General features: G+C 39.1%; 1 protein-coding gene across 3 annotated transcripts; it reads left to right on the top strand.

Moving 5' to 3' along the window:
- On the top strand, nucleotides 1-27,885 carry uba2.S (ubiquitin like modifier activating enzyme 2 S homeolog). 3 transcript variants are annotated; one of them, XM_018240477.2, is made up of 18 exons: nucleotides 308-339; nucleotides 2,944-3,027; nucleotides 10,370-10,463; nucleotides 10,951-11,021; nucleotides 13,445-13,509; nucleotides 14,925-15,025; nucleotides 15,289-15,410; nucleotides 16,090-16,157; nucleotides 16,692-16,813; nucleotides 17,619-17,718; nucleotides 17,816-17,976; nucleotides 18,466-18,559; nucleotides 20,437-20,549; nucleotides 20,649-20,804; nucleotides 22,446-22,542; nucleotides 25,403-25,508; nucleotides 25,853-25,989; nucleotides 27,031-27,885. In XM_018240477.2, the coding sequence occupies exons 4-18, from the start codon at nucleotides 11,017-11,019 to the stop codon at nucleotides 27,219-27,221; spliced, it is 1,638 nt and encodes a 545-aa protein (XP_018095966.1). In that variant the 5' UTR covers nucleotides 308-339; nucleotides 2,944-3,027; nucleotides 10,370-10,463; nucleotides 10,951-11,016; the 3' UTR covers nucleotides 27,222-27,885. The 3 variants fall into 3 exon arrangements, with proteins under 3 accessions (XP_018095965.1, XP_018095963.1, XP_018095966.1); XM_018240476.2 differs by lacking the exons at nucleotides 308-339; nucleotides 10,370-10,463 and adding an exon at nucleotides 1-48; XM_018240474.2 differs by lacking the exon at nucleotides 10,370-10,463 and having other exon boundaries at nucleotides 98-339.
- Nucleotides 27,886-27,967: the final 82 nt, after the last annotated feature.

Raw genomic sequence — 27,967 nt, forward strand, 5'->3', positions numbered from 1 at the left:
GGAATGCAACTCTGAATGCGGACACTAGAGGCCCAGCTTGAGCACACGGTCAGTGAGATCTAAGATTCGCCGTTAGGGGTCGCTGCAGACAATTCACTCTGTCAGCACATTGTGCAGGTTCCGCTCTTTCCATACTCCCAGTCTCGCCGCTCACTGAGGCCGCAATAGTATCTGCTTTCTGTACGAGGCGGCAGTGGAGCGATGGCTGTGATCGGGGCTTTGCCCAAAGAACTTGCGGAAGCCGTGTCGACTAGCCGACTGCTCGTCGTAGGGGCTGGAGGAATCGGCTGCGAGTTGCTGAAGAACTTGGTGCTGACCGGCTTCACCAACCTGGACGTGGTGCGGAAAATAATGGGGAACTGGAGGGCTGGGAGAGCGACAGCGTTTATTTATATATAGACACGTGACATTAAGACTAGAGCTTTGTATTTCCGGGAGCTTGGTGTTTGTTATAGTGGCGACTATAGACGTATGGTTTCATTTCCCCGCCAAATAACTGCGTCCATTGCCCCTCCCCTAGCAACACAAACCCCGGGTCTTGCTCCTCACTGGCTCCCGCACCTCGACTGCAACAATAACTGTGTCACCCCGGCAACACCTGAGATTCCCTCTAGTTCCAGTCACTTGTCTCCTCACACAGGAGACAGTTTGGACTTGCACAGAGCCCATTAGCCTAGTACTTTCATTCATGTTTATAGATATATGCAGCTCCACACTGACAGACACTCTTCTTCTTTCTCTGCTTGGCACCTAGTGTCTCCCCACAGACTGACACCATTCAGTTTATAGTTTGTGTTCCTAATTTTTGGGTCTCCTCCTTGGACCTCAGCTGGTATGACTTTCACTGTGCAGCGTGTGATAAATGTGGTCCTGCTTTCCCACCGTCCTTCACACCTTACCCCTGCCTCTTGGCCACCCCCCAGCATGCATTGCATTTCTAGTGCCCTCATTTCTGTGCTAAACATGGAATCCGCTTCCTATGCGCAGTGTATTCATTTCTGTTCCTTTAAAGGGGTTGTTCACCTTTGAGTTAACTTTTAGTATGATCGTAGAGAGTGATATTCTGAGACAATTTGCAATTGGTTTTCATTTTTTATTATTTGCGGTTTTTGAGTTATTTAGCTTTTTATTCAGCAGCTCTGCAGTTTGCAATATCAGCAATCTTGTTGCTAGGGTCCAAATTATCCTAGCAACCAATGCATTGATTTGTATAAGAGAATACAATATGAATAGAAGAGGTTGTATGAAGGAGGCCACAAAGCATCCGCAGTACTGTGCTGCAAAACTTTTCTTACAACAGCTACGAATGCTTTAATAAAAAATAGAAATTGGATTTCATGTTTGATTTGAAAAGGACTTGATTTGAAAAGGACAGGTCCACTTTAAGGCAGTACCAGACTGTGCAACACACAATGTTTTGGCACCGACCTGAGTGATCCCTGTCTTGGCAGGTGGACGACAAAATGTGAGGAATTGCCCCTCCAATGATTGAAATGGTATTGGAATGATTCCTTTGATAGGGTGACATCACTGAACTTCATAAAAAAGTCAATCTCAATATTCTTCCTCCACCTGCCAATCTGGGAGTTACCCATATTCCATTGTTTTTATTTTTTTCTGTCTGACTTCACTTTCCTCTGTATCTGTATAGCAGTTATAAAGAACATGGCAACAGAACCTGAACATTTAAATACAGTGTATACATATTTTTGTCAGTATATGCCATTAAAATAGTTATGGGAGAAGTTTTCACTGAAGTAAATATTATCCATAAATTACATTTAAATATAATTAGTTTTTATGGCTATTTAATCAGTTCGCTACATGCCATGACATAATTGGACATAAATGTAGGTCTCTATAAAAAGATATTGCATAAAACAGCTCATATGTAAAACCCTGCTTCTTGTAAATAAACCGTTTTCATAATAATATACTTTTCTAATAGTATGTGCCATTTGGTAATCATAAATAGAAAATTGCCATTTTAAAAAATAAGGGCCGTCCCCTGGGATCGTAGGATTTACTGTACTCACAAACATACCAACAAACTATACATGTTAGGTCACATGAGCCAATTAACAGACAGAGTTGTGTCTTTTGCTTCCACACTTCTTCCTGTTACAGTTAGAGTTGAAGTATTTCTGGTCAGGTGATCTCTGAGGCAGCACACAGACCATCACAAAATCGTGGCTCAAGGCAAGAGATTTAAAAGGGCAAGATTTACTTAAATATATATTCCACTTTGATAAGATTCATTAATATGACATAAACTGTTGCTTAAATATTTATTTTGGGGGTATAGTTTTCCTTTAATAAAATGCTGCTACCTATATGAGTAGGAGCAAGTGTGTGCAAGCTGTGTGCTCTTTCTGTTGTAGGTGTTGCCTTCACCAAAACCAGTATAGTACTGCCTTACACATTGCTATGTTATATTTAAAGATTCTACAATAGCCTATACAGGGGTCCCCAACCTTTTTTATGGTGAGCCACATTCAAATGTTAAAAAAAAGTTGGAGAGCAGCGCAAGCGTGAAAAAGGTTCCTGGGTCTGCCAATTATGGGCTGTAATTGACTATTGGTGGACACTATGTGGACTGGCAGCCTACAAGAGGCTCTGTTTGGCAGTACACATGGTTTTTATACAACCATAACTTTCCTCCAAACCTTTAAGGCCATTGGGAACAACATCCAAGGGGTTGGTGAGAAACATGTTGCTCAGGAGCCATTGGTTGGGGATCACTGGCCTAATACATACTTTAAAATCGTCAATGGGATGTATCAAGTGCATTGTTTGTGTGTAGCTCCTCTTCACTTAAGGGGTCAGTCATGCCCCTTTACAAATCCTATGGGCTGTGGCATACTAGGTGTTTTCTGTCCACAACAACTTTCGTTTTGAAGAATGTCAAACTTAATAAAAGTGATTTTTTTTTTTTCTTTTTAGATTGACCTGGATACTATTGATGTCAGCAATCTCAACAGACAATTCCTCTTTCAAAAAAAGCATGTTGGAAGGTCAAAGGCCCAGGTACTTGTGGGAAGGAAATCTGTAAGGGCTAAAGTACACTGGAGAACTAGATCAGATTTTGCAAGGTTGCCAAACACTGTATGTAAACCAAGATTTTGTTATCCTACAAAATCTGATACCTATAGTTTTGATGTAAAGTAAGATCAGATGAAGTTGGATAGTGTGGCTTGTTCATCTACATCTGACATTCAATGTATTTCAATGATACAAATCAGATTTTCCCTTATTAGATGAAGATGCATGCATTCTCATATGGCAGTGTATGCCATGTCAGATGGCAAGTCTTCCATTCAGATTTTTGTATCAGTCCCAGTATATATTCAACCATGCAGCTACATCTGATTTGTAGGATGCAGTTTTGTTGATCCAACCCCATGCTACAAAATCTCCCAGGTTATTTAGCTCTAACACCACCTAAACATAAAATTTTACTGGCCTATGTGGTGGAGGGCCAATAATTGAAGTCAGTGTTGGCCACTCCCCCTTTTAAACCGCACCCACTGAAACCACACCCATGTTACCACAAGAACTTTTAATATCATATCCACATTAACGGTGTCAGCACACCAAAAAAACAAATGGTTGGTGCTCACTGAGGGAAATCCCTCATCACTCATATGTGAAAAATTTAAGTCATGTTAAAACCTACCCTTAAATCCATATGCCTCATCCTCCCCTGTGGATAATACAACAACCCCCCAACACATGATTAAACACCTTAGGGGCCCTTAACAACAATTTCCAAATGCTACCCTACAGGTAGTGTAGGGCAAGCAGAGAATGGCACACACAAGCAGCACTGGGCAAGCAGAGAATGGCACACACAAGCAGCACTGGGCAAGCAGAGAATGGCACACACAGGGAGGGAAGGCTATCATTACTGTACTACATACAGTGACACAGTGCTGGTGCCCCATTAGATTTTGAATAAAGTGTGAACAATGTGGGCAGTTTCAGTCTGGATCTCAGGTGGGAACAGTACAGGGTTTTAAAATATAAACAATAGAGGTGTCACAGGTGTGAACAATACAGGAGTATCACAGGTGTGAACAATACAGGGGATTACAGTGTGATTTTGAGGTTTAAACAATGCAGGGGCCAGTTAATCTCTGTAGTGATACATTTTAAAGTTTACATATGGTAAACAGACACCGCATGTGGAGGGCCACAAAAGGGCGGGTCGGCCCGCGGGCCACCAGTTGGACAGCCCTGACCTAGATCATAAAACAATTACGTGAGTAAACTGTGTTCTTTGTTGCTTTACTTAGTGTTCACAACATGAATACCGTGGGACTCATTTACTAACCCTTGGAATATTTGCACCTGGGCAGTAAACTATGGCAGCCAATCATGTATTTGCTTTCACTTGCTGGGGGTTGAACCAAATAATTACTGATTGTTTGGTTTTAGTTGCTACATTTGTTATCTTTATCCCTGTTGAGCAGAATCCCTGAGTTTCATTACAGGCAGCTGTAACAATAGTTGCTAATACTCCAGAGGTGCTGCTGAGAAATGTATCAACTAAATGTTGCAAAATTGTATCAGTTTAGAGTCTGCACCTGAATTACTGAGCTGCCAGACTCAAACACCAGACGGGACATTAAACATTGTAAAATTGTAAAAATGGAGGGTAATTGAAAAAAACTCTTTATTTCTGGGGAACAATCTTAAAACAACTGAACTGAAAAAAGTGTTTGGAAGGTGAACGACCCCTTTTAAGGGCAGGGTTTATTGTTTTAATATTTGCACCATGGTAGATTATATTATATGAAATGCTAAAGATATGTATAACGTCTCTTGGTAATTTTTCACTCTCTGCACTTATGATGTGTTTTGGTAGTTTATAAGGTAGAAGATACTCAAGAGCTTTTATATATACACACAAATGTTTTGTTTAAAGGGGAACTATCGTGAAAATCTAATTTTCCCAGCGGATGGATAGGATGAAAATAATAATATTCTTAAATATATTCATTTAACAGAAATGCTTACTTTTTGAAAGGCATTCAATAATATTACAGTGAGTTAGAATGCTTTCTCTGAGAGCCAGTTCAAGCAATTGCTGAATGGGAGTGGCTATACCCCCACTGTGATGTCACGTAGCAACTAGCGAAGTCCCACCCTCTTCATGCTGAATTCAAAGCATCCACACACCAACTGCATTCTCTGGAATCTCATTCTGAGAATAGCAAGGCTGTTATACTTTTATAGTGTGAAAATGCTGATATTATTGGCAGAATGAGATTTTTGCATTCTCCCAGATCAAAGGAAGGACAGAGCTTGGTAAATATTGTACAGATATAAAAAAAAAAAGGGTATTATGCACCTACTTTTTGCACATTGCACCTCACATGTTTCATATGTCTCTGTAGGTCAATAACAACCAGCCAGCAATTCACTTTGAACAGGCTACTTACTAAAAGGTGCAAAATATGGGTAATTGAACTGGTACAAATTAGCACCTTTGTTTGAAATCACCCTGTCTATAAATGTATTTGTGTGACAGTGCGTTTGTGTATGTTTTAGTCTCCCAGTAATTTTTTGTGTATAAATCTGTGTCTTTGTGTGTTCCCATTTTTTTTTGTGTTGTCAATGTGTTTTAGAGGAACAGTAATATCAAAATATGACATGTTAATAAATGTACTGTTGCCCTGGGGTGTTTGCTTCAGAAACAGAGCCATGGAGCAGCCATTCAGGTTGAACTAGGGCTATAAGGTTCAGGTTTAGTAGCAGATACGCTCTGTACAAATTGGCCCAAGAAGCAATCAGGGAACAGGTGCTGCTGGACTAGGAGGGCCTTCCTGAATGGACTCACTGCCCTGGAGATGTGCAACCCTAGCAAGAGTCTAGAGTGCTACTTGTGGGAAGAGGAGACAACCCATTAGTACTGCCTGTGTTCCTTCAATGCTGCCTAAGGCTCTGCGCTCAGTTTCTGGAAGCTTGGTTTTCCCGCCTTACTATGCCAGCCTATGGGCTCCTAGGGATCTCCCCTTTGCATGAGGCCCGTGCCTCTTACTGTCACTAAAGCTTTCTGAATGTACTCCTCCTGCTGGAGCCGGGATGGTTACTCCTATCTCTCACACTCACCCCTGTCATGCTTACCTTCTACTCTCACACTCACCCCTGCCACTCCTATCTCTCACACTCACCCTGCCACTCCTATCTCTCGCACACTCACCCCAGCCACTAATATCTCACTCACACTCACCCCAGCCACTCCTATCTCTCGCACACTCACCCCAGCCACTAATATCTCACTTACACTCACCCCAGCCACTCCTATCTCTCTCACACTCACCCCAGCCACTCCTATCTCTCGCACACTCACCCCAGCCACTAATATCTCACTTACACTCACCCCAGCCACTCCTATCTCTCTCACACTCACCCATGCCATAATAAAAAGTTGCAACTTCAAGCATTTATACCAACATCTCTAAAAAAAGACGTGTATGCAACTTTTAAGCGCCTCCCATATTGAAACTGACCTAAACTTAAGATTACTAGTGAATCTTCACTAGGCACAACCGAACGCTAACAAATATTCGCTATGAAATGGTCGCACTGAAAAAGTATCGATAGCGAAAAGTCGCCAGCGTTTGGCGCCCAGGATGCAACTTCAAATTTTAGTGAATTAGCGTAGTGGTAACAAATTTGAATACACTGCCTGATTAATGTTTGGCCAAAAGTGGCAAATAAGTAAGTCATCAAAAGAAAACATCATATTTTTAGAAAACACACATTCTGCCAAATCTAAAATGGGTAAATATATCTTTGTATGGCAAAGCAGCAACACTACCCTAAACTTAGTTTTTTTATATAATTTCTGAAAATCATCACAAAGTTTGCATTTTACCTCATTATATACACCCCACATTTGTAACTTACCAGCATAAAGCATCCTAAATATGAACACATAAAATTCACTAAGCGCCGAAGCGCCGAACGCTAGCGTTACTTCGCTAGCGTTTGTCATTTTCGTTACTGCGCAAATTCACTAACGAACGCTGGCGTAGTTTCGCTAGTGTTACTTCGCACCCTTACGCCTGGCGAAGTTTCGCTAGCGACGTAACTACGCAAATTCACTAACGCGCGCAGTGTACTGAACGCCACCTTTTACGCTAGACTTCCTTCGCCACCTCAGACCTGGCGAAGCGCAATAGAGTAGATAGGGATTGTTTCAGAAAAAGTAAAAAAAAAAAAAGGTGATAGGCTGAAAAAGATCGAAAAAATTTTTGGGGCTCCCCTCCTTCCCCCCTACATTTCCTGACTCATGGCAACTTACCTAGACAGTGGGCACATGTGTAGGGCAAAATAAAAATTTTATTTGATGATTTGAAGGTTTTCTAGCCATTTGTAGTGCTGATACGTATTCCTCCATTGAAATTTGAATTTCGCGCCGTATGCAAATTAGACTTCGCTAGCGTAACTTCGCTTTACTTAGCGAATCAACGCTAGCGCAACTTCGCAACCTTATGCTACCCCTGAGCGCAACTTCGGATTTTAGTGAATTTGCGAAGCGCTGGCGAAACTACGCCTGGCGAAGTGTGGCGAAGTTACACCTGGCGCAACTACGAATCTTAGTGAATTTGCCCCATAGGGTCTACTGAATAGTTTGATGCCTTAATGCATAGATTTACCAAACCATGTGGCATACAGAGACCCCCAAATTCAAATAGTACATATAAATTTTCACATGACACTGACTGTTACACTATAAGCACCCGGCACGTGCATTACCCTAGAAAACCATATTTTTTCTGAAAGTAAATATTCCAACTAATCTAAAACGGGTAAATATTTATTGCCACTACAAACTACCAAACTGCAAAATTATGCTAAACATAATGCCCTTTATTAAATTTCTTTAAATCATCACAAAGCTTGCATTTTACCCCATTATTTACCCCACATTTCGTAACATATCAGCATAGGGGCTCAACTACATGGTGCAACTTCTTCAGATCCGACACTCTAAGAGGAAGCGCATGCAACAAGACCGGTGCGCCGAATATAATGTAAGTAATAAAAATATTGCACCTACAAACTGCATGCATCTGACATGACTGTTGGATGCAAATGCCGCACGTTGCGTCTTCATTCGACAGTAATTGAATGCATGCAGTTTGTAGGTGCGATATTTCTATTACTTACTGTACATTATATTCGGTGCATCCATCTTGTCGTATGCGCTTCCTCTCAGCGTGTCGGATCTGAAGAAGTTGCACCATGTAGTTCAGTCCTAAAGCATCCAAAATATGAACGCATGGGGTCTATGGAACACATTGATGCCCAATATGCATAGATTTACCAAACCATGTGGCGCACAGAGACCCCCAAATGGATATATAGCAGACAAAATTTACATGAGCAAAATTAAGTAACAAAGAACAGTGGTAAATGCGATAAAATCACGAAATCAATAAAATCCAATAAAACCACAAAAATCAATGCTTTTTTTTTCCCGCCTAGTGTAATCAGCAGTCATAATCACTTTGACTATTTTAGCATGGGCAAATATGTTTTACGGAAAGAAACAAGCGAACAACACCTATGCAGAGCTGAAAATGCAATAAAACAGCTTAACATGCTAAAAAATTGCTAAATATGCACAAACTCACTAAAATTGCGAAATAATCAGCAAAATAACATACAAAAGGTATTGTGCAGTACTGTACGCTATTCACAAGGGCAATAAAACATTTTTTTCAGGCAAAAAAAAATTATACAATAAGAAAAAAAAACAACAAAATAGTGTGCGTATGCGTGTGTACAATTCTCAAAATTACGTGTTATGTTCGTGTGTGTGCGGGTACAAGTGTGTGAGTATGTAACCCCCCCGATCCCCAAAAATGTATGTGTGTGTAATAAGTGTGTGTTTGTGTGTGTGTGTATGTGTAACACTAACCTGGAAAACACATGACAATCTATTGGGGTTGCAGGAGGGGGTCCCACGAAGAGTAGTAGTAGTCTTCAGTGAAGATCCAGGGACTGGGTGGTGCTGCAGGTATAGGTAGCACAGGCAGCAGCAGGACACGTAGAAATCACGTGCCTGCTGCTACCTTGGAGCCCCTGAGCGATTGCGTCCCAGGGGCCTCTCAATACCCCACTTTGCTTATTTCCTAGCGGCAGGGGAACAAGCTGGGAGCAGTCCCCCCCTTCTGTAGCCATCACCCCTACTGTAGTCAGTCCCCCTCTGTAGCCAGCCCCCCTGCAGCCAGCCACCTCCTGCAGCCGCCCCCTGCAACCAGTCTCACCCTGCAACCAGTCTCACCCACCTGTAGCCAACCTCACCCACCTTCAGCCAGCACCCCTGCAGCAGCCTTCTCTCCCCTGACTCATCCTCATCCCCCTCCACCCCCCTGCAGTCAGCCAACATCGTAGTTTTTACAAGTTTTACTCAGTTACATGAAGACTTTTGCTCTCCGTCTGAAACTCCCCCTCCCTCCCAGAAACGAGGCAGTAGGAAATAAAGGTGGACTTGCTAAACGTGTGTAAATCCCAGCCGCACATTAGTCTGTATGCCAGCACTGAGACGCGAGTAGTGAATGTGCTGCTGCTCCGGTTTCATTTTGTGCTTATGTAACATTTGTGCGTCTCAGTGCTGGCATACAGACTAATGTGCGGCTGGGATTTACACACGTTTAGCAAGTCCACCTTTATTTCCTACTGCCTCGTTTCTGGGAGGGAGGGGGAGTTTCAGACGGAGAGCAAAAGTCTTCATGTTACTGAGTAAAACTTGTAAAAACTACGATGTTGGCTGACTGCAGGGGGGATGGAGGGGGATGAATCTCACGGGAGAGAAGGACCGTGTTACAGTCTACCTTTCTTTCCTAGCTTTATACAGTTTCTGATTGACAGCTCTGACTGCCAATGAGATAGAGAACAGAGTTGTTATGCAGAAAAACTCGACTCCGACGCCAGAGCTAGCCAGAGGCAGGTAGGAGAGAAGCAGCTGGCATGGATTCACTAGAAAGACTGCAATATTTTAAAAACTGTAAACATTTTTTAATACATTATATTTAGACATTTGAATAACTTCATGTAATGATTGTTTTTACCAATTTTTAATTTCGCGATAGTTCCCCTTTAATCTGGACTCACATGTTGGCCAGTGACCTTACAATGTTATGAATAATGTCACTTCTGGTGACTAAATGGAAAACTACCCCCCCCCCCACAGCTAAAAGCCCCGTTCCCCTGCTTCCTCCCCACATAGTTCAGCAAGAATACGTGCCCCATCCAGCAACACTGACGTAAATTTTCAAAGTAGCGCAGCAGAGCTCAAGGTTGCCATGTTTGGGTGCTTCAGTATCTTCTGGATCCTCTTCTTTCTTTTCAGAACTTTCTGACTCCAACTGCGCATGTGCCAATGGCTGAAGTATCGGCGTTCACTTCATGAAGATACGGAAGTATCCACTACTCTGCAAATTTAAGTCAGTGTTGCTGGATGGGGCACGTATTCTTGTTGAACACAGTGCGGGGAGGAAGCAGGGAGAGGGCGAATGGGGGCTTTTATCTGTGGGGGGGTTTAGTTCTCCTTTAAGTGCTTATCATACAGTAGACATGGCAAAATTGTCTGTAGCCACCCTAGAGCTTGAATTTTATGATCCAGTATTCTTGCATAATTTCTAGTACATAATTATATACACATTTTATATACTTTAAAATTGTGTTTTTGGACAAATCCATATCGCTGCCTAATCTAGCATCATACTGGGATTTCAGTAGTTTATATGTCCGGGTATAGTCCCTTAATATATGACAGCAACTGAACTTTACATTGATTCTTTATCCTCTGCTTCAGGCCACCCTAGGTGGGAAGACCCATTGGGAATATATGATTTTATCAAATACCTTATTCAAGACTTAAATCCCTTTTTATGTTGAACATTATTTTATGTTTTTTTGTTTTTCTCTCAGGTAGCTAAAGAAAGTGTGCTGCAGTTTTGTCCTGAAGCCAACATAACAGCATATCATGACAGCATCATGAAGTAAGTTTTATCTTGCTCCTATGTAGGAAAAACAAGCATCATAAAGTCTTTTTAGACTTAATTTTTAGATATACTGTTTTCCTCACCCAGCTGTAGGTCTAGAATGGCTCTTCCTCTCATAGATTGCTTTAGTGAGAATCTAGTTAGTATGCAGTTTTGGCTGTCAGGGGGCATGATATAAAACGGGATTTAACTAGTGATGTAGAATATGACTCATCTTGGTTCGAAAATTTACAAAACTGTGAATAATTCACCAAATACAGTGAAGTCTATGGGAGACATTTTTTTTTTTTTTTTAACTCAACAATTTTTTTCATTGAAGTCTATAGGCGTCTTTTGCGCAGGGAAACCCGGTGAAAAATTTCACTCATCACTAGACTTAACCAATATTATCCTTGGTCAGAAAGCTTATCAGATAGTGCATGATCACTTATTACTAAACTGGAGTGTTTGCTTTGCTTTGGGGTCAAAATAATTGGAGGATACATTGTGTGGGGGTATGATTAAAAGCCAGGGGTTAGTACATAACATTTTGATTTTAATAGAGAACATGCAGCAATAAGTCCAGTTTAATTATTGCCAAAATAGATTAAACATGATCTTGCTTCTTGATATGGATGTTCAGGTGGCCTACCTGTAGTGTAAGCAGCTATTGAAGGGCACACAAGTTTGCTGACCAGCCTTCTAATAAGAGGGAATTTATGAGATACAAGATGTGCATCTCATACCTTCATTTTCAAGACAAGCTTTTACAGATTTCCAGGTTTGTCATTGAGGGTTGAATACTACAGAACCTGCAGAAGACACAAGGGGCTAGATTGAACCACTGGTTGATATTTCCTAATTTTAAAGGCAAAATATTATTTAAAATGGGTTACTTTCAACCCTTTTAACCCCAAAGACAAATTTTAAATGCTAAAAGAGCTATAATTCTTATCACTATTAAATGAATCTGGAAACTTTTTCCAAGTTCAGTTTATATACATTTTCCATTCATTGCAGTGCAAAATCGCTTGCCCGGCTATAAGTAGTTATTTTGAAGTCGACAAAGCAAGCAGTTGGGTTTTCTGAAAAAATTCATGTGCATTGAATGAATGCTGTGTACACACTAATTCACATTTTATACTTGAAAATGTAGGGAGCAAGCTGGAAATTTTCATTTTGTATCTTGGTCATTTGATGCTATTTCTGTTGTATCTTACAGTACTAATGTTTGAAAAAATCAGTAGCTTTTTACACTTTTTGGGCTCAAACCACCTTTGAGCTATTGTCACACATCATTTTTCTTTTGCTAGCCGAGGAAATGCCAATTCAACCCCTTGAAGTCCATTCTCTGGCCAAAATCCTTTTGATAAGTGCAGTGATGGATATAGTCCATTTATATTCATGCAAAAATCTTCTTAATTAAGCTGTATGGGATTAATATGCAAAACTCCTGTTTTCAATCTAAATTTATGAAACTGCACTACATTTTAAAGGGAAACTGTCATACAAAAAAATGTTTTTTCCAAAACGCATCAATTAATAGTGCTGATCCAGCAGAATTCTGCACTGAAATCCGTTTTTTAAAAGAGCAAACAGATTTTTTTTTTTATATTTAATTTTGAAATCTGACATGGGGCTAAACATATTGTCAGTTTTCCAGCTGTCCCCAGTCATGTGACTTGTGCTCTGATAAACTCCCCCCCCCCCCAGCAGCCTAACAACAGAACAATGGGAAGTTAACCAGATAGCAGCTCGATAACAGCTGCCTGGTAGATATAAGAACAAAACTCAATAGTAAAATCCAGGTCCCACTGCGACACATTCAGTTATATTGAGTAGGAAAGACAACAGCCTGTCAGAAATAGGTCCATCCTAAAGTGCTGGCTGTTGTTGAAAGAACATGACCAGGCAAAATGACCTGAGATGGCTGCCTACACACCAATATTACAACTAAAAAAAATACAATTGCTGGTTCAGGAAGAACATTTTATATTGTCGAGTGAGTTATTTGCAGTGTAAACAGTGTAATTTAGAAATAAAAACGACATAATAAAAATCATGACAGAATCCCTTTAAGTCCATGACAAACCACAATTTACCTGCTACAAGTTTCCTGAACGTGTTACTTTCATGCTGTCTCCTGAATAAAGATTTCCCAAAATTCCGAACTAACTTAAAGGGGTAGTTCATCTTTAAGAAACTTGTAATATTGTTTTATTGAATTAGGAACTCCTCAAGTGGTCTTTATTTTTTAAAGTTGCTGAATTATTTTCCTTCCTCTTGCCTCTTTCCAGCTCTCAAATTAGGATCAGTGCTAAATACACTTGCTGATAGTGTTACTTTTGAGAAAATACCCCATTCACCACAAAGGGACATAATAAGAATATTATCATACTTAACTGTTGTTTAGACGTTCAATGGTACATTTTGTTTTACAGCCCTGATTATAATGTAGAATTCTTCAAACAATTTACAATGGCCATGAATGCTTTGGATAATAATGGTAAGTTATGGAACCTGCATACAAGTCTTACATTTTGGAGGAATGTTTTTACATTCATTTTAAAGGAGAAAGAAAGGTTAAAACCAATTAAACTTTATCAGAAAGGACTATATGAATACACTAGTAAACTGTCAAAGTAATGCTGCTCAGAGTCCTCGGCTAAAAGGAACACCACATTTCTTTCCTTCTGTTGTGTACACATGGGCTTCTGTATCAGACTTCCTGTTTTCATCTTAAACCTCCAGGGCTTGGGCATGCTCAGTTTGCTCCTCTCCCTCCTCCCCTACCTGTTGTAATCTCAGCTCAGAGCGAGCAGGGGGAGATTTGGGCAGGAAGTGATGTCACACCAAGCTAATATGGCAACTGCTATCCTAAACGAATAGAGACCACTTCTAGAGCAAGTTACTCGGGTATGGAAAAAACATTCTAAAGAATAAAAATGGCGTTCTAGCTTGCTCTGTTGTTGCTAATCTTTTGGCAATAAACTGCCTTGGTAACTTTCCTTCTCCTTTATTCATCAAGGGTAGTGGGTCAACAATCTTCATATTTCTTTTTTTACATATGTGCCCTCTGCTTCATTGAGTACATTTGCAATCTTTTTTTGTTGGCAAGCTGACACATGAGTTTCAACTTATAATGGCAAAGTATTATAAGATGAAGTTTATTATAAGGTGATGTGTTTGGTGTTCAAAGCAAAGTTAGTTACAAGAACAGAAATCTCGCTAGTGAATCCTGTTTTCATTTGAAATTTGTATGGCCATCTAAAACAAGAAGTGAAATGAAAGGAACTTGTCAATCAAAAACAGAAATGCAGAAGACCTACAGTAGATATGCCTATTGGAACACAAGGAATGCATTGAAACTGGGATTCATTAACTCCAGGATTTGGTTCGGGATTCAGACTTTTTCAGCAGGATTCAGATTCAGCCAAATACAAGTGCCTGCCTGATCTGAATCCTTAGTCACGTGACAAGGAATTTTTTTCCTGTGCTCTTTGGACACCATTCATTTTTAACACTTCCTTAACCTAATGTGTATATGCAAATTATGGCTCCATTTGGAATTATTCAAATCCCATAATAATGGATTGGGTGCATCCCTAAGTAACACAGTTTCAATATGAGCTTTTTATGTATAATTTTAATGTTAACTCTTGTGTAAAGGGATTGGCCAATCTTACCCATTTCAGTTCAACAGAAATTCGTGAAATGGCAAAACATTTGTCAATGGGTGTTTGGGTTTTTTTGCCCAACATTTTAAAATATGTGCAACATTTTTTAACTATAATTTAGTCTTTTTTTTTTTTTTTTTTTTTTTTGCCGCAAAATATTTTGCTCCTCCCTATTTGTATAGTTTACAAAAGAGTAAAAGAGTGCATTTTTGTAAAGGCTGTTACTTTTGTAACCCCATTTTAGCTGCCAGAAATCATGTAAACCGGATGTGTCTTGCTGCTGGTATTCCCCTCATTGAAAGTGGAACTGCAGGTTACCTTGGACAAGTTACTGTTATCAAAAAGGTATGAAGGTTTACATTATTGGTGAATTTTGGTTGCTTCACGAAAGGAATGCAACAATCTCTTATGCTTGTGTCCAGCACACATGTATTGTTGTGAATCCAGATCATTTCATCTACAAGCATTTGCGCTTACATTTAATTTAAAATATGGCCATTAATAATTACCTTTTGGACAGTGTGGATGCACAGATATACAAAATATTTGATAGAACAAAACAGTGGGGATATATCCCGTTAACAATTTCTCTCTTTATAAATAACTAGGGTGTTACAGAGTGCTACGAGTGTCAACCTAAACCAACTCAGAAAACATTCCCTGGCTGCACAATCCGCAACACTCCATCTGAACCCATTCACTGTATTGTGTGGGCCAAGTATTTGTTCAAGTAAGGAATGAAGCTTAATATCTTTAATTGATTTGTGTTATGCTTTTAAACTTTAGTTGGTTTTTTTTATCATATGAGCCAAACAGTTATTTGCACTGAGCATCTGAACAGTCTAGGTTCGGACAAAACCTTTTTTTAAAAAAAAAAAAAATGTGTTTTGAACCCATATGTCTAGAAAATGACATTAAAGGGCAGATTTATTACGGTTTAAGACATTTCCTAGAGGCACGTTTATCATAGGTCGAATTTCGAATTCATGTGAGTTTTTTTATATTCCCATGAACTCGAAATTCGACTAATAAAAATTTATTCTAAAAATCAAATTTTTTAAACTTGGATGAAAAAAAATCGACTTGAAAACTCGAATCTACTCCTATTTCTATTCAGGCCCTCTCCTATTCATATTCCAGTCTCTTATTTAAATCAATGCATGGTTGCTAGGGGAATTTGCACTCTAGCTAACAGATTGCATAAAATGCCAATTGAAGAGTTGCTGAATGAAAAGCTAAATAACTCAAAAACCTTAAATAATGAGAAATGAATACCAATATGCAAATTGTCTCAGAATATCACTCTCTACATCATACTAAAAGTTATCTCAAAGGTGAACAACCCCTTTAACTACAGGGACTAAGTTTAAGAAATTCAATATTTAATGATTGTTACTTTGTTCCTCTAGCCAGTTATTTGGGGAAGAGGATGCGGATCAGGAAGTAGCTCCTGATATAGCTGATCCTGAGGCAGCCTGTGAGTATTAATGTTTCATAAAGTAACACTTGTAGACTTTCCATTCTAAACCACAACAGCCTTTAATACTATGCCCACATTTGATGCATTCATAGATGTACACATGATACAATTTAAAAGTATGTGTGAGTTGTCACAGCTGTATTGTGAGATTTTGTAAATGCTGATGGATAATAGAGCATATTTGAGAAACCTTTCTCCTAGTAATGGTAATGACTTATGGCTTTAACACAGAAGCCATAAATGAGTGATGATCAGAATTTGGGATATCATTATTGTGGAGGGACAGGAACAGAGGATAGCTCTTGTATCATTAGCTTTTCCATTATTCTGCTATTATAGTATATTCCTGGAGCACCAACGTTTACATGTTTCTAATCAAATTTTCTAACCAAATTCTTTATGGGAGTTGGTTGCCCTTAAAATCGATATATGTCCCCAAATATGGGAAAAAAAACTTGATGACCGAATAGCTGCAACTGCTGAAAATAGTATGTTATGTCAATATAACTAAATGTCTGTATGTTTATGCAGGGGATCCAACACAAGCAGCTGAAAGAGCCAATGCTTCTAATGTGGACGGAGATATAAAAAGAGTGTCTACAAAACAATGGGCTAAATCCACAGGATATGATCCAATAAAACTTTTTAACAAGGTATTCTGTTGAATTACTATTGATTTTGATCAGTTTTGCTTGTCTCCACTCCACATTCTACTGAAGGTATATGGTGGCACTGATGCCATATGTTCATTGCTTGCTTCTCAGTCTTGTATTCGTTCTTCTAAATGTTCATGAGCATCAATGGATCACACATTCAGCCATTTCTGGAGATTCTATTTCACGGATCAGTTTTTTTTTTTTTATATGCTGCACAGCACTGGTGGTGTTTTTTTGTTGCTGTTCAATATACAACTTGAGTACGTTATTTAAAACTGAAATAAACCTTTGAACAATGAAATTCTCAGAATTGCCAGAACTTGTCTTGTCTGTATTTGCATAGGAGGTGTTATTTCCTCTTACTTCCCCTATAACCAGGAATATTTAGGGGCAAATTTATCAAAATGTGAGGTTAGCGCTTGCCACTGAAAAACTCGTTCCACTTTCTATACCTACCTATGGGATTTTAAAAGCATATTAAAGGGATACTATCATGGGGAAAAAAAAATTCAAAATTAATCAGTTAAAAGTGCTGCGCCAGCAGAATTCTGCACTGAAATCCATTTCTCAAAAGAGCAAACAGATTTTTTTATATTCAATTTTGAAATCTGACATGGGGCTAGACATATTGTCAATTTCCCTTCTTTAGTGCACATTTATCAGAAGCATGCATGACCGTTGTTTACATATAATTTACTGTCAGCCTTGTATAAATTCCACACTATATGAAATATTTTGTTGCTATGTGGGAACAAAGGCTTTGTGTTCACAAATCTGTTAATTTTTACTGTTTACTTTTCAGCTATTTAGAGATGACATCAAATATCTGCTAACAATGGACAGGCTTTGGAGGAAAAGAAAACCACCAGTTCCATTAGAATGGGCAAGTCTATATAATAAAGGTATATTACATGCATTACAAAGTAATGTGTTGAACTCTCTGCAGCTGGGTAGCCAAATGTTACTCCAAAGGACTTAACCTGTACCATGTTTTTGCAGAGAATTGTTCAGAGATCCAGAATGAATCTTCACTGCTAGGCCTGAAAGACCAAAAGGTTTTGGATGTTGCAAGTTATGCACAGCTTTTTTCTAAAAGTGTAGAGACCCTCAGAGACCAATTGCGTGAAAAGGGTGATGGTGCAGAGCTCGTGTGGGATAAGGTAAGAAGTAGAGCAATCATTGGGGCAAGATAATTAAATTAACAAGTAGGCTTTAAAGATGCTAACGTGATACAGAATGTACCTGGTAACCTGGTTGTATTCTGTTGTTGTAACAGTTAAAATTAAAACATTTTTAATACTTTTAAAAGTTTATAAGCTGTGTTGTGTTTTGCAGCTCCAGACTGTTTTTCTTTAGTGGAAGATGGGGAAAAATGGCTCTTTTGATAATAAAGGTTGCTGACCCCTGATCTAGAACATCCTGAAGACAGTTCTTTTATATGTTTTATATTCGTATATTATGCAGTTTTGTATAAGCTCCCCTGACCCCATTTAGGCGGTTTATAATTACATTTACATGATGAGAAAGTTATTTTGAGGGAATGTTAGACACTTGGAAAAATAACATTTTCGGATGTCAGGAGGGAAAATACTTTTTAAAATTACCCAACACACAGTGTAATGTGTTTTGTCTTTTTTTGTTTTCAATAGGATGATCCGCCTGCAATGGATTTTGTCACTGCTGCAGCTAACCTCCGAATGCATATCTTCAGTATGAATATGAAAAGCAGATTTGATGTCAAGTGTAAGGGCTTAAAATAGCAGTTCTGAATTTATTCATATACTCAACAAATATATTTACTTATAACGCCTAAAAAAGAATTTGGCTACAAAAACGGTACTTCATTCTCAAGTCCTGTACATTATGTGGAAAACTGTTAAAGGAGAAGGAAAGTTACCAAAGCAGTTTATTGCCAATAGATAAGCCACAATAGTGCAAGCTATAACACTATATTTATTCTGTAGAATGCTTTACCATACCTGAGTAAACCGCTCTAGAAGCTCTCTCTGTTTGTTTAGGATAGCAGCTGCCATATTAGCTTTGTGTGACATCACCTGCCTGAGTCTCGCTCTGCTCTGGGCTCAGATTACAGCTGCAAGGGGAGGAGGAATGCGGGAAAAAGGAGGGGCATAGGGAGAGAAGAGTAAACTGAGCATGCCCAAGCCCTGGAGGTTTATGCTGAAAACAGGAAGTCTGATACAGAAGCCCATTTATACACAATAGAAGGACACTAATGCGGTGTTTCGTTTGACAGAGGACTCCGAGCAGCATTACTTGAGGGTTTACTGGTGTATTTATATAGACCTTTCTGCTAAAGCTTACTTAGTTTTAACCTTTCCTTCTCCTTTAAGTACATGTATGTGTACTGGTTGGGAGTGTTAGAAAGTTTTGTTGTTTTCACATAGTAGGCTTCTTTGCCTTTTTCACACCCTCGGTTGACACCAGTTTTATTATGATGTCGCTTTAGTTGGGGCAGTGGGTCCAAATGAGGGTTCAGGTCAGGTACAGCCTCAACCTGGTAGGCCTGCAGAGGTAATATTTGGTCCAAAATATACTGTTAGATCAACAGCATCCCTCTGTATCCCCCACCATAACTGTCCTAATTGAAGTATCTGTTCATTAAAGTCCAGCTTGCACTGCTTAAAGGGGTGGTTCACCTTCAAACAACTAGTTTACAGATCACCTGAAATAATGACTTTTTCCAACAACTTTCTATTTTCTGTGTGTGACCGTTTTTCTAATATTAAAGTGTATAGTGTCATTTTCAACCCTCTGAAGCAGCCTTGGATGGGGGGGGGGGGGTTGCCGACCCTGTAAACTGTTCTAAATGGATACATTTAGTTGATCCATTTCTTATCCTTGTCCCTGCTTTCATTACAGGCAGCTGTTAGAATTGATGCAATAGTTGCTAATACTCCAGATGCTGCTGAGAAGTTTGTCAACTCAATGTTGCAAAATTGTAACAGTTTAGAGTCTGCGCCTGAAATACTGAGCTGCCAGACTCAAACACCAGAGACACATTTACCTTTAAACTTAGATTTTGGAAAAAACTTAAAAGATAAATAATGGAAACTAATTGAAAAAAGTCTTTATTTCTGGGGAACAATCTAAAAATAACTGAATTGAAAAAAGTGTTTGGAAGGTGAACAGCCCCTTTAATGTTCTCTTCTTTGCAGTCTGTTGACTGGAGTATGTGCAAACTTAACCTCAACTGTACATGCTTCTGATTGGAAACAGAACATCAAGTGATGTGAGATGGCACCTGTCAACCATTTTGCTCTTCAAACAAGTATAGCAAACAGGGCAGTATTGTTGGACCACAGTGGTGCAATTAAGTTGTGCTACATAATTTTTTTTCCTGTTACAATTGACATATATAGCCTTACTTTCTGATAAGCTTCCTTGAGTTGACCCTTATTCAGAAGAAACTGCTTATGTACTGTGCTTGAGCAGAAAAATAAAGAAGATGGACTACTGAAGACTTCTAGGGAAGTTCATTGCTGTGTGATGCTGTACCACTGGGCTGGCATAATAAAAACACAAGTTATAGCATCTATTTTTTTTTTTTTTTTATCCAGATGTAGACCCCTTACACTTTTTTTTTTTTTTTTAAAAAAAAGCTATGGCAGGTAATATTATTCCAGCAATAGCTACTACCAATGCAGTGATCTCAGGACTGATTGTGCTAGAAGGTTTGAAGATTTTATCCGGTAACATTGAGCAATGCAGAACAGTAAGCCAATTTTTTCCATCTTTCTATTCCTTTTTTTTTTTTGTTTTTGCATCATTACAGGTCTCAGAAGTAACTCCTTTAAAATATGTATTCTTATAGGTTTTCTTGAACAAACAGCCAAATCCGAGAAAAAAATTACTTGTCCCATGTTCTCTTGATCCACCAAATCCCAGCTGTTATGTTTGTGCTATTAAGCCAGAAGTAACAGTAAAGTTAAATGTCCATAAAGTGACCATTCAGATGTTACAAGATAAGGTAAGTACAGGAAATGTTATATACAGCACTTTAATGTGGGTAATTATTGGTGCAAGTATAACTTTTAACTGTTTTTCCATTTTACTGAATCTGCTGTTACATATCTTTTTAAAAGCACTGCCAAAAAGTTTGCATACTACAGTTAACATTTCCACTGTTTTAATTACCACAGAAGGATCTCAGAAGGTGGACACAGTAAATTTTTAATTTTTTGTAATGTCGATAGGGATGCACCAAATCTAGTATTTTAGCATTCACCAAATTCTTTGTGAAAGATTCCGTCGAATACTGAACCGAATCCGATCCCTAATTTGCATATGTAAATTGGGGAAACGAGGGGAAAAGAGAACCACATTTTTGACTTCCTTGGTTGTGTGACGAAAAGTTGCGTTATATTTGTTTTAGAATATAGTTCGACCAGGCATTTGGATTTGCCAAATCCTTCTGAAAAATGCAGAGAATCCCTACCAAATCCTTTATTTGGTGCATCCCTAATTGTACATACAACTCTTAAGTGAGCTCACAAATAACTGCACCTTTTGATCATCGCCCAAAGACACATTACTGTGAGTCCTAATCATGACTACCACTACCCATGTCCTTGTAGTGATACAATCAGAATGCATACTGAGCCATAGTCCATAGAGCAATAGGTCTGAAGCATTTGTTTCTCCCTTATTTCCTAGCGCTGTCCAACTTCTGTGGAACCGAGGGCTGGAATTTTTCTGGCCTACGTGGTGGAGGTCTGGTAATGGAAGCCAGTCTTGACCACTCCCACTTTAAACAACACCAATATTACCACAAGAACTTTTAAGACCATGTCTACATTAATGGTGGTAGCACACCAAAAAACCAAATGGTTGGTGCTCACTGCAAGGATATCACTCATATATGAAAAATGAAAGTCTGATTAAAACATACCCTGAAATCCATATGCCGCCTCCCCTGTGGATAACACAGCACCCCCCCTCCCCAAGAACATGATTAGACAGGCACAGGGCAGACAGAGTATGGCACACACGGGGGGCATAGGGCAGGCAGAGTAAGGCACACACAGGGAGCGTAGGGCAGGCAGAATATGGCACACACAGGGAGCATAAGGCAGGCAGGAGACAGGGAAACCTATAAGAATCACTTTTAGGTTAACGGTTCATATTGTGCTACATACAGTGACACAATGCTGGTGCCCCTCGAGCAGTTTGTCTGAGCTGTGAACAATGTGGGCACTTCAAGTCTGGTTCTGAGGTGTGAACAGTACAAGGCTTTAGGGGTGTGAACAATAGAGGTGTTACAGGTGTGAACCAAGCGGGTGGGATTTCAGGTGTGAACAATCTGAACATTTTACAGTCTGAATTTGAGGTTAAACAATGCAGGGGCTAAGTAATCTCAGTACGGATACCTTTTAAAATTTTACCAAGGAAAGCAGTCACAGCAGACAGACTTTCATGGGAGGGCACACAAGGTGGGCCATGGGCCACCAGTTGGACAGCACTGTCCTAGTGGCGTTAACTGTAAAGTGTTCTACACCTCCAGGGATGCGCTAGGTTGGCCCAAGCTGTTATTGAAACTATTTTGCTATAGTGTAAGAGTGTATTGAATTAGGTACAGTATATGGACTGAATTCTGCTTTGACCATTTTAGATACTGAAAGAGAAATTTGCAATGGTTGCACCTGATGTTCAGATAGAAGATGGTAAAGGTACAATCCTAATATCTTCAGAGGCAGGAGAAACTGATGGTAGGAGAAATTAACATGTTTAACAAATATGCTTTGCAAAGTTTTACAGTGTATAGAAGATATTTAACATTTTAATATTCAGCTTTGTGGTAGTTGCTCAGCATTGCTGGTGAACCATAAATCAACTAAATGTGCCATAAGCTTCTTCAATTACATAAGCCCCCCCCCAGCAGCACTTTTGTGCATTTCTGCAGGCCTGAGGGACAGAGATGCTCCCTTCCATCATGGCATGAACCTTAAAAAGCTACGATTAATCTGCTGCCATTGGAATATTCATTTGCCGATGAGAGAAAGCAGCGACCAAACATGTTAAATACATTCTGAAAGGTGCTAACATTTTAAACATTGTAAAAGTATTTTCCTGCAAAATTATTTTTTTAAAGCTTGAAAGGGATAGTGCTACTTTTCACATGTGCCTTTCAAAAATGTGGCACATTTCCTGTTTCTGCCATGCCGCTGTTGCTAAATACGTTTTTTAACTTTGAATTTTATGTTGTTGAGCTGGTTCAGTTACATAGCTTCCACATGCAACCACATTAAGACCAACTATATGAAGCATAGTTGTTTTTTTATAAGCAGTAATTAAGGAATTTGTTCAGTAAAATGAGAAAAGAGGGTCTGAATAATTTTGCGATGCAGTGTACTTGCTTTATAAATAACACTTTAACATTACTGTCGAGAGTGGAGCATATTTTATTTTGATTACATATCTCTCACCTTTTGCACCACATTTATATACCTTTTACTTTGGCCTTTTTTTAGCAGCAAGTATCCTGTTTACAGGCTTCAAAAAATTCACGACATAGGTCTGCAACCAAGGCTTTGCTTTTTTTTTTATTTTATTGAATATAATTCAATAGCTGGCCAGATCTACCTGCATACGAGCAAGTATTTCACATCTCTTACTAATAACTTAATCTCCGGTCACGTGGGTAAACATTCTTACTACTTGTGGCTTTTTACAATTGATTGAAGAATACAGATCTTGCTGCAAAAAAAACACTTATGCACGCAAACCCAGGGCAGTGTAGGGTGGCATAGTCTGTTTCTTTCCCACCAGCAGAGAAACCAGTGTAAGTGTGTGAAATTAGTCTTAAAGGAGAAGGAAAGCTACAGAGGCATTTTATTGCCAATAGATTAGCTGCAATAGTGCAAGCTAGAACACTATATTTATTCTGTAGAATTTTTTACCATACCTGAGTAAAAAGCTCTAGAAACTCTCTGTTTGTTTAGGATAGGAGCTGCAGTATTATGTGGTGTGACATCACTTCCTGCCTGAGTCTCTCCCTGCTCTGGGCTCAGATTACAGTAGAGAAGGGAGGGGGGGGGAAGAGGAGCAAACTGAGCATGCTCTTGCCCAGGGCAATGAGGTTTAAGATGAAAACAGGAAGTCTGATACAGAAGCCCATGTGTACACAATAGAAGGAAAGAAATGCAGTGTTTCTTTTGACAAGGGACTCAGAGAGCAACATTACTTTGGGGATTTACTGGTATATTTAGATGGGCCTTTCTGATAAGGCTTACTTAGTTTTAACCTTTCCTTCTCCTTTAAAGGGATTCTGTCATGATTATTATGATGCAGTTTGTATTTCTAAATTACACTGTTTACGCTGCAAATAATTCACTCTACCAACAAGTGTATTTTTTTTTAAGTTGTAATATTGGTGTGTAAGTGGCATCTCAGGTCATTTTGCCTGGTCATGTGCTTTCAGCAAGAGCCAGCACTTTAGGATGGAACTGCTTTCTGGCAGGCTGCTGTTTCTCCTACTCAATGTAACTTAATGTGTCACAGTGGGACCTGGATTTTACTATTGAGTGTGGTTCTTAGACCTACCAGGGAGCTGTTATCTTGTGTTAGGGAAACGTTATCTGATTGATTACCTTCCCATTGTTTTGTTGTTAGGCTGCTGGGGGTGGGGGTAATGCAGGGGGTGATATCACTCCAACTTGCAGTACAGCAGTAAAGAGTGTCTGAAGTTTATCAGAGCACAAGTCACACGACTGGGGCAGCTGGGAAACTGACAATATGTCTAGCCCCGTGTCAGATTTCAAAATTAAATATAAAAAAAATCTGTTTGCCCTTTTGAGAAACAGATGTCAGTGCAGAATTCTGCTGGAGCAGCACCATTAACTGATGCTTTTTGAAAAAAACATTTTTTACCATGACCGTATCCCCTTAAAGGGGAAATATAGTGAAAATTTAATATTAGCTTCAGCATACTGAAATAAGAAACTTTCTAAATATAATCAATAAAATATTCTGTACCGTTTCTGAAATAATCAAGTTCATGTTCACTATTCTCCTCATTCTGTCTTCATTCAGGAGTTGGGTGTCAGATGGATGATCCAATATATCTTAAAGGGGAGCTCATTTTGCCTCTGAGATATATTAGAGCTCGCTCTATTAAAATCACCAGAAATCCTGCCTCTCTACATGCAGAATTTGTGCAAAAGGCAGTTATTTTGTTTGTACTGGAATCCGTTATTTGAATGAGCTCTAATTCATCTGCTATGAAAGGAAGCCACCCCCCTATAAGATATATTGGATCTGTCAATGAATATCTGGCACCCAACTGCTGCAAGAGGAAAAAATGAAGAGAACCAGAGGCTGAGAGCGGGTTAGTGAAGATAAACTTGATTATTTCAGAAATTATGCAGAATTTTTAATTGATTGTATTTGATGATGAAGCTTGTATTACATTTTCATTTTCCCCGATAGTTCCCCTTTAAGGTCTGATATTCTGAATTTTCCACCTGATAATAGTGCCACCAAGGGCTGTCCTGGAATGCATACTTTTCATATGAAATACTGTTCCATTTCATGGCATAAAGTGGTAATCATAGCTGGTTTCTATTGTAGCAAATAACAATAGAAAAATATCAGAATTTGGTATTCGGAACAGCAGCCAACTTCAAGCCGATGACTTTCTTCAGGACTACACGCTGACGATAAATATTTTACACAGGTATTTCAGATGCTGTGTTTTTGTGTATGATGTTCTCTATTTTATATAAACTGGCTGCTGTGTGATCTTTTTCATTGGCTTCTATGTGACCAATTCCATTTGTTTCATGTGGTTTGCATGCTTTCTTATAGTCTTTATGTCCAAGCTTCAATTCATTTTCAAGTTGTTAACCCACCACATACACATCCACGCACAGGCTCCCTGTAAAATACAGTAAATGAAGCCTCTTTTGCAGATAAAGCATGCACATATTGCATTTTGGAAGCTGAATCACAGATTGCCTGAAATGCTCTTCATTTTGAAATGCATAACGTGCCATTTTCCTTTTTTCCTACCTTTATTAGCGATGAAATGGAAAAAGATGTCGACTTTGAAGTTGTAGGTCATATTCCTGAGAAAGTCCCTCAAAAACCATCCGAACAGAGTGTTAAAAGTATCACTAATGGCAGTGATGATGGGGCCCAGCCATCAACTTCCAAAGGTTTGTCCTTCCATTTTACCACAATCGTTCATTTTATAAGATATAATTCTGATCACTGCACTCAACAATACGCAAAATGAATCACTTAATGAGATGTGATATTTTTCTGAACTCATGGGCCATGCACTCTGTAGCTCATGAGCAGGTCTGGAATGAGAATTAAAATAGACCCTGGCATTTCAGGTACCCAGAGGCCCAGTCAGCCCACACAGAGGCCAAAACAGCCACCACCAGCCCACTAAATACTGACTTTCTATGGCATTTTTTAGCAGCCCCTCTGGCTAGAACCCACAGATAGCCAGTCCAGGCCTGCTCATGGGTGAGTTTTGTTACACCATCACCACCTTCTGGACATTTTCCCACCAGTCTGACCAGCAAGTAGTCAAGAAAGTTGTCAAAGAAGCTGCTCTGATGTTCTCCTGCTTAGGAATAAAATAAGTAACCTTTCTCACATCTTTCCTAAGCAGAAGAACATCAGAGCAGCCTCTTTCTTTCTAAAAAACTTACTTGACTACTTTCTGACAATTTCCTTGACTACTTGGTGGTCAGAATGGTGGGAAAATGTCCAGCAGGTAGCGTTGGTGTAACAAAATTCATTCATAGTAAAAGTGCATGTATCCTTTAATATCTTGAAATAAAAACAAAATAAATAATGAATATAAATACAAAAGTGCATAGAATAGCCCCCTCATCAGTTTTACATTCACTTATATTTAAGGATTACTTATCCTTTAAACGGGCATCACAGGAGTATGTAATAAATATTGATGTGCCCAGATAGTCTGTGCATAAAACGGGCTGACAAAGTTGTACTGCAAGCTTAGTCCGTAAAACTAAGCCCCCTAAGAAAGCAAGAGAAAATATATATTCACCCCTAAATGTTAGACAAGTACAAAGGGATGAAATGCCAAGCTGCTAATATATGTGTCGCACATATAAAAGAGCTAATTAGATGACCCTCCATGGTATAAGAGTATTTTACTGTTCCTTGGTTGAGTCTTATTGCAACTATTTGAGTAAAATGCTTTTTACTTTTTAAAGCTCAAGACCAAGATGATGTACTGATTGTTGACTCTGATGAAGAAAGCTCATCTTCCAGTAATGCTGATGTCAGCATGGAGAGTACAAGCCTAAAGAGAAAACTGCCTGATGAGGAAATCATTGGCAGCACCAAGAGGAAGCGCATTGAGCCACCAGTGGAAGAGGATGATGACATCATAGCACTTGACTGAGTCATATGCTGCAGGCAAATGTATGTCACGTGACTTTTATAAGGGTGTGTTAAATATCCAGCGCTAGAGTCTTGGCCCTCAAATGAAATCCATCCATGCCAGTTACCATGCTCGTTTTTTTCTATATTGTCTGTGAAATTCGAAAAACTCATGTTTATTTATAAATTCATAATCTATATTTTGGCTGTATTCTGTATACTTTCATTGTTCAAAATGATTTTATAAGCAATTTAGTGCTAATTACTGTGGTATGAAAAAACCTGTTCATATTTAAGTACATTTTGTTACATATTATTTTATAGAACAAATAGGACAGGCTTGTCTAGAGCCAAATATTTTTCACACCCTAATTTGACTTAGAAATTATCATTTTCCACTAAGTGCCACACCAGAAGCCCCTTTTCACGGTTGCAGAGGTCTTTAGAGAATTTTGTAACTCTTGAGCCTTTTCACTAGTGAATTGGTTGGACATCTTCAGGCGCCGTGTGCATTACTGTAAAACAATTCATTTCTTGTTCTTTCTCAGCTTGTACTGCCGGTTTCATTCAATGCTCTGCAAGTTTTGTGCATTGTCCCAGGTTATTTATATTTGATGTTTTGTAAACCTCAAGTACAGCTTCCATACTGTATCTCCTATCGGACCAAATAAATGACATCTTGCTAATACCTGTGTATGGAATCGGTTGCTGACAGTTTTCAGTAGTGTATTTCCGAATGGTGGGCTCTAATATAAACTAACTTTTTTT

The sequence above is a fragment of the Xenopus laevis genome, chromosome 4S (genome assembly GCF_017654675.1).
Source record: "Xenopus laevis strain J_2021 chromosome 4S, Xenopus_laevis_v10.1, whole genome shotgun sequence".
Classification (NCBI taxonomy): Eukaryota; Metazoa; Chordata; class Amphibia; order Anura; family Pipidae; genus Xenopus; species Xenopus laevis.

Coding starts and splice junctions, on each gene's coding strand:
- uba2.S (XM_018240474.2), top strand. CDS start 202: ATGGCTGTGATCGGGGCTTTGCCCAAAGAACTTGCGGAAGCCGTGTCG. Junction 3,028..10,950: donor TTGGAAGGTCAAAGGCCCAG/GTACTTGTGGGA, acceptor TTTTTCTCTCAG/GTAGCTAAAGAAAGTGTGCT. Junction 16,158..16,691: donor AGCTGATCCTGAGGCAGCCT/GTGAGTATTAAT, acceptor ATGTTTATGCAG/GGGATCCAACACAAGCAGCT.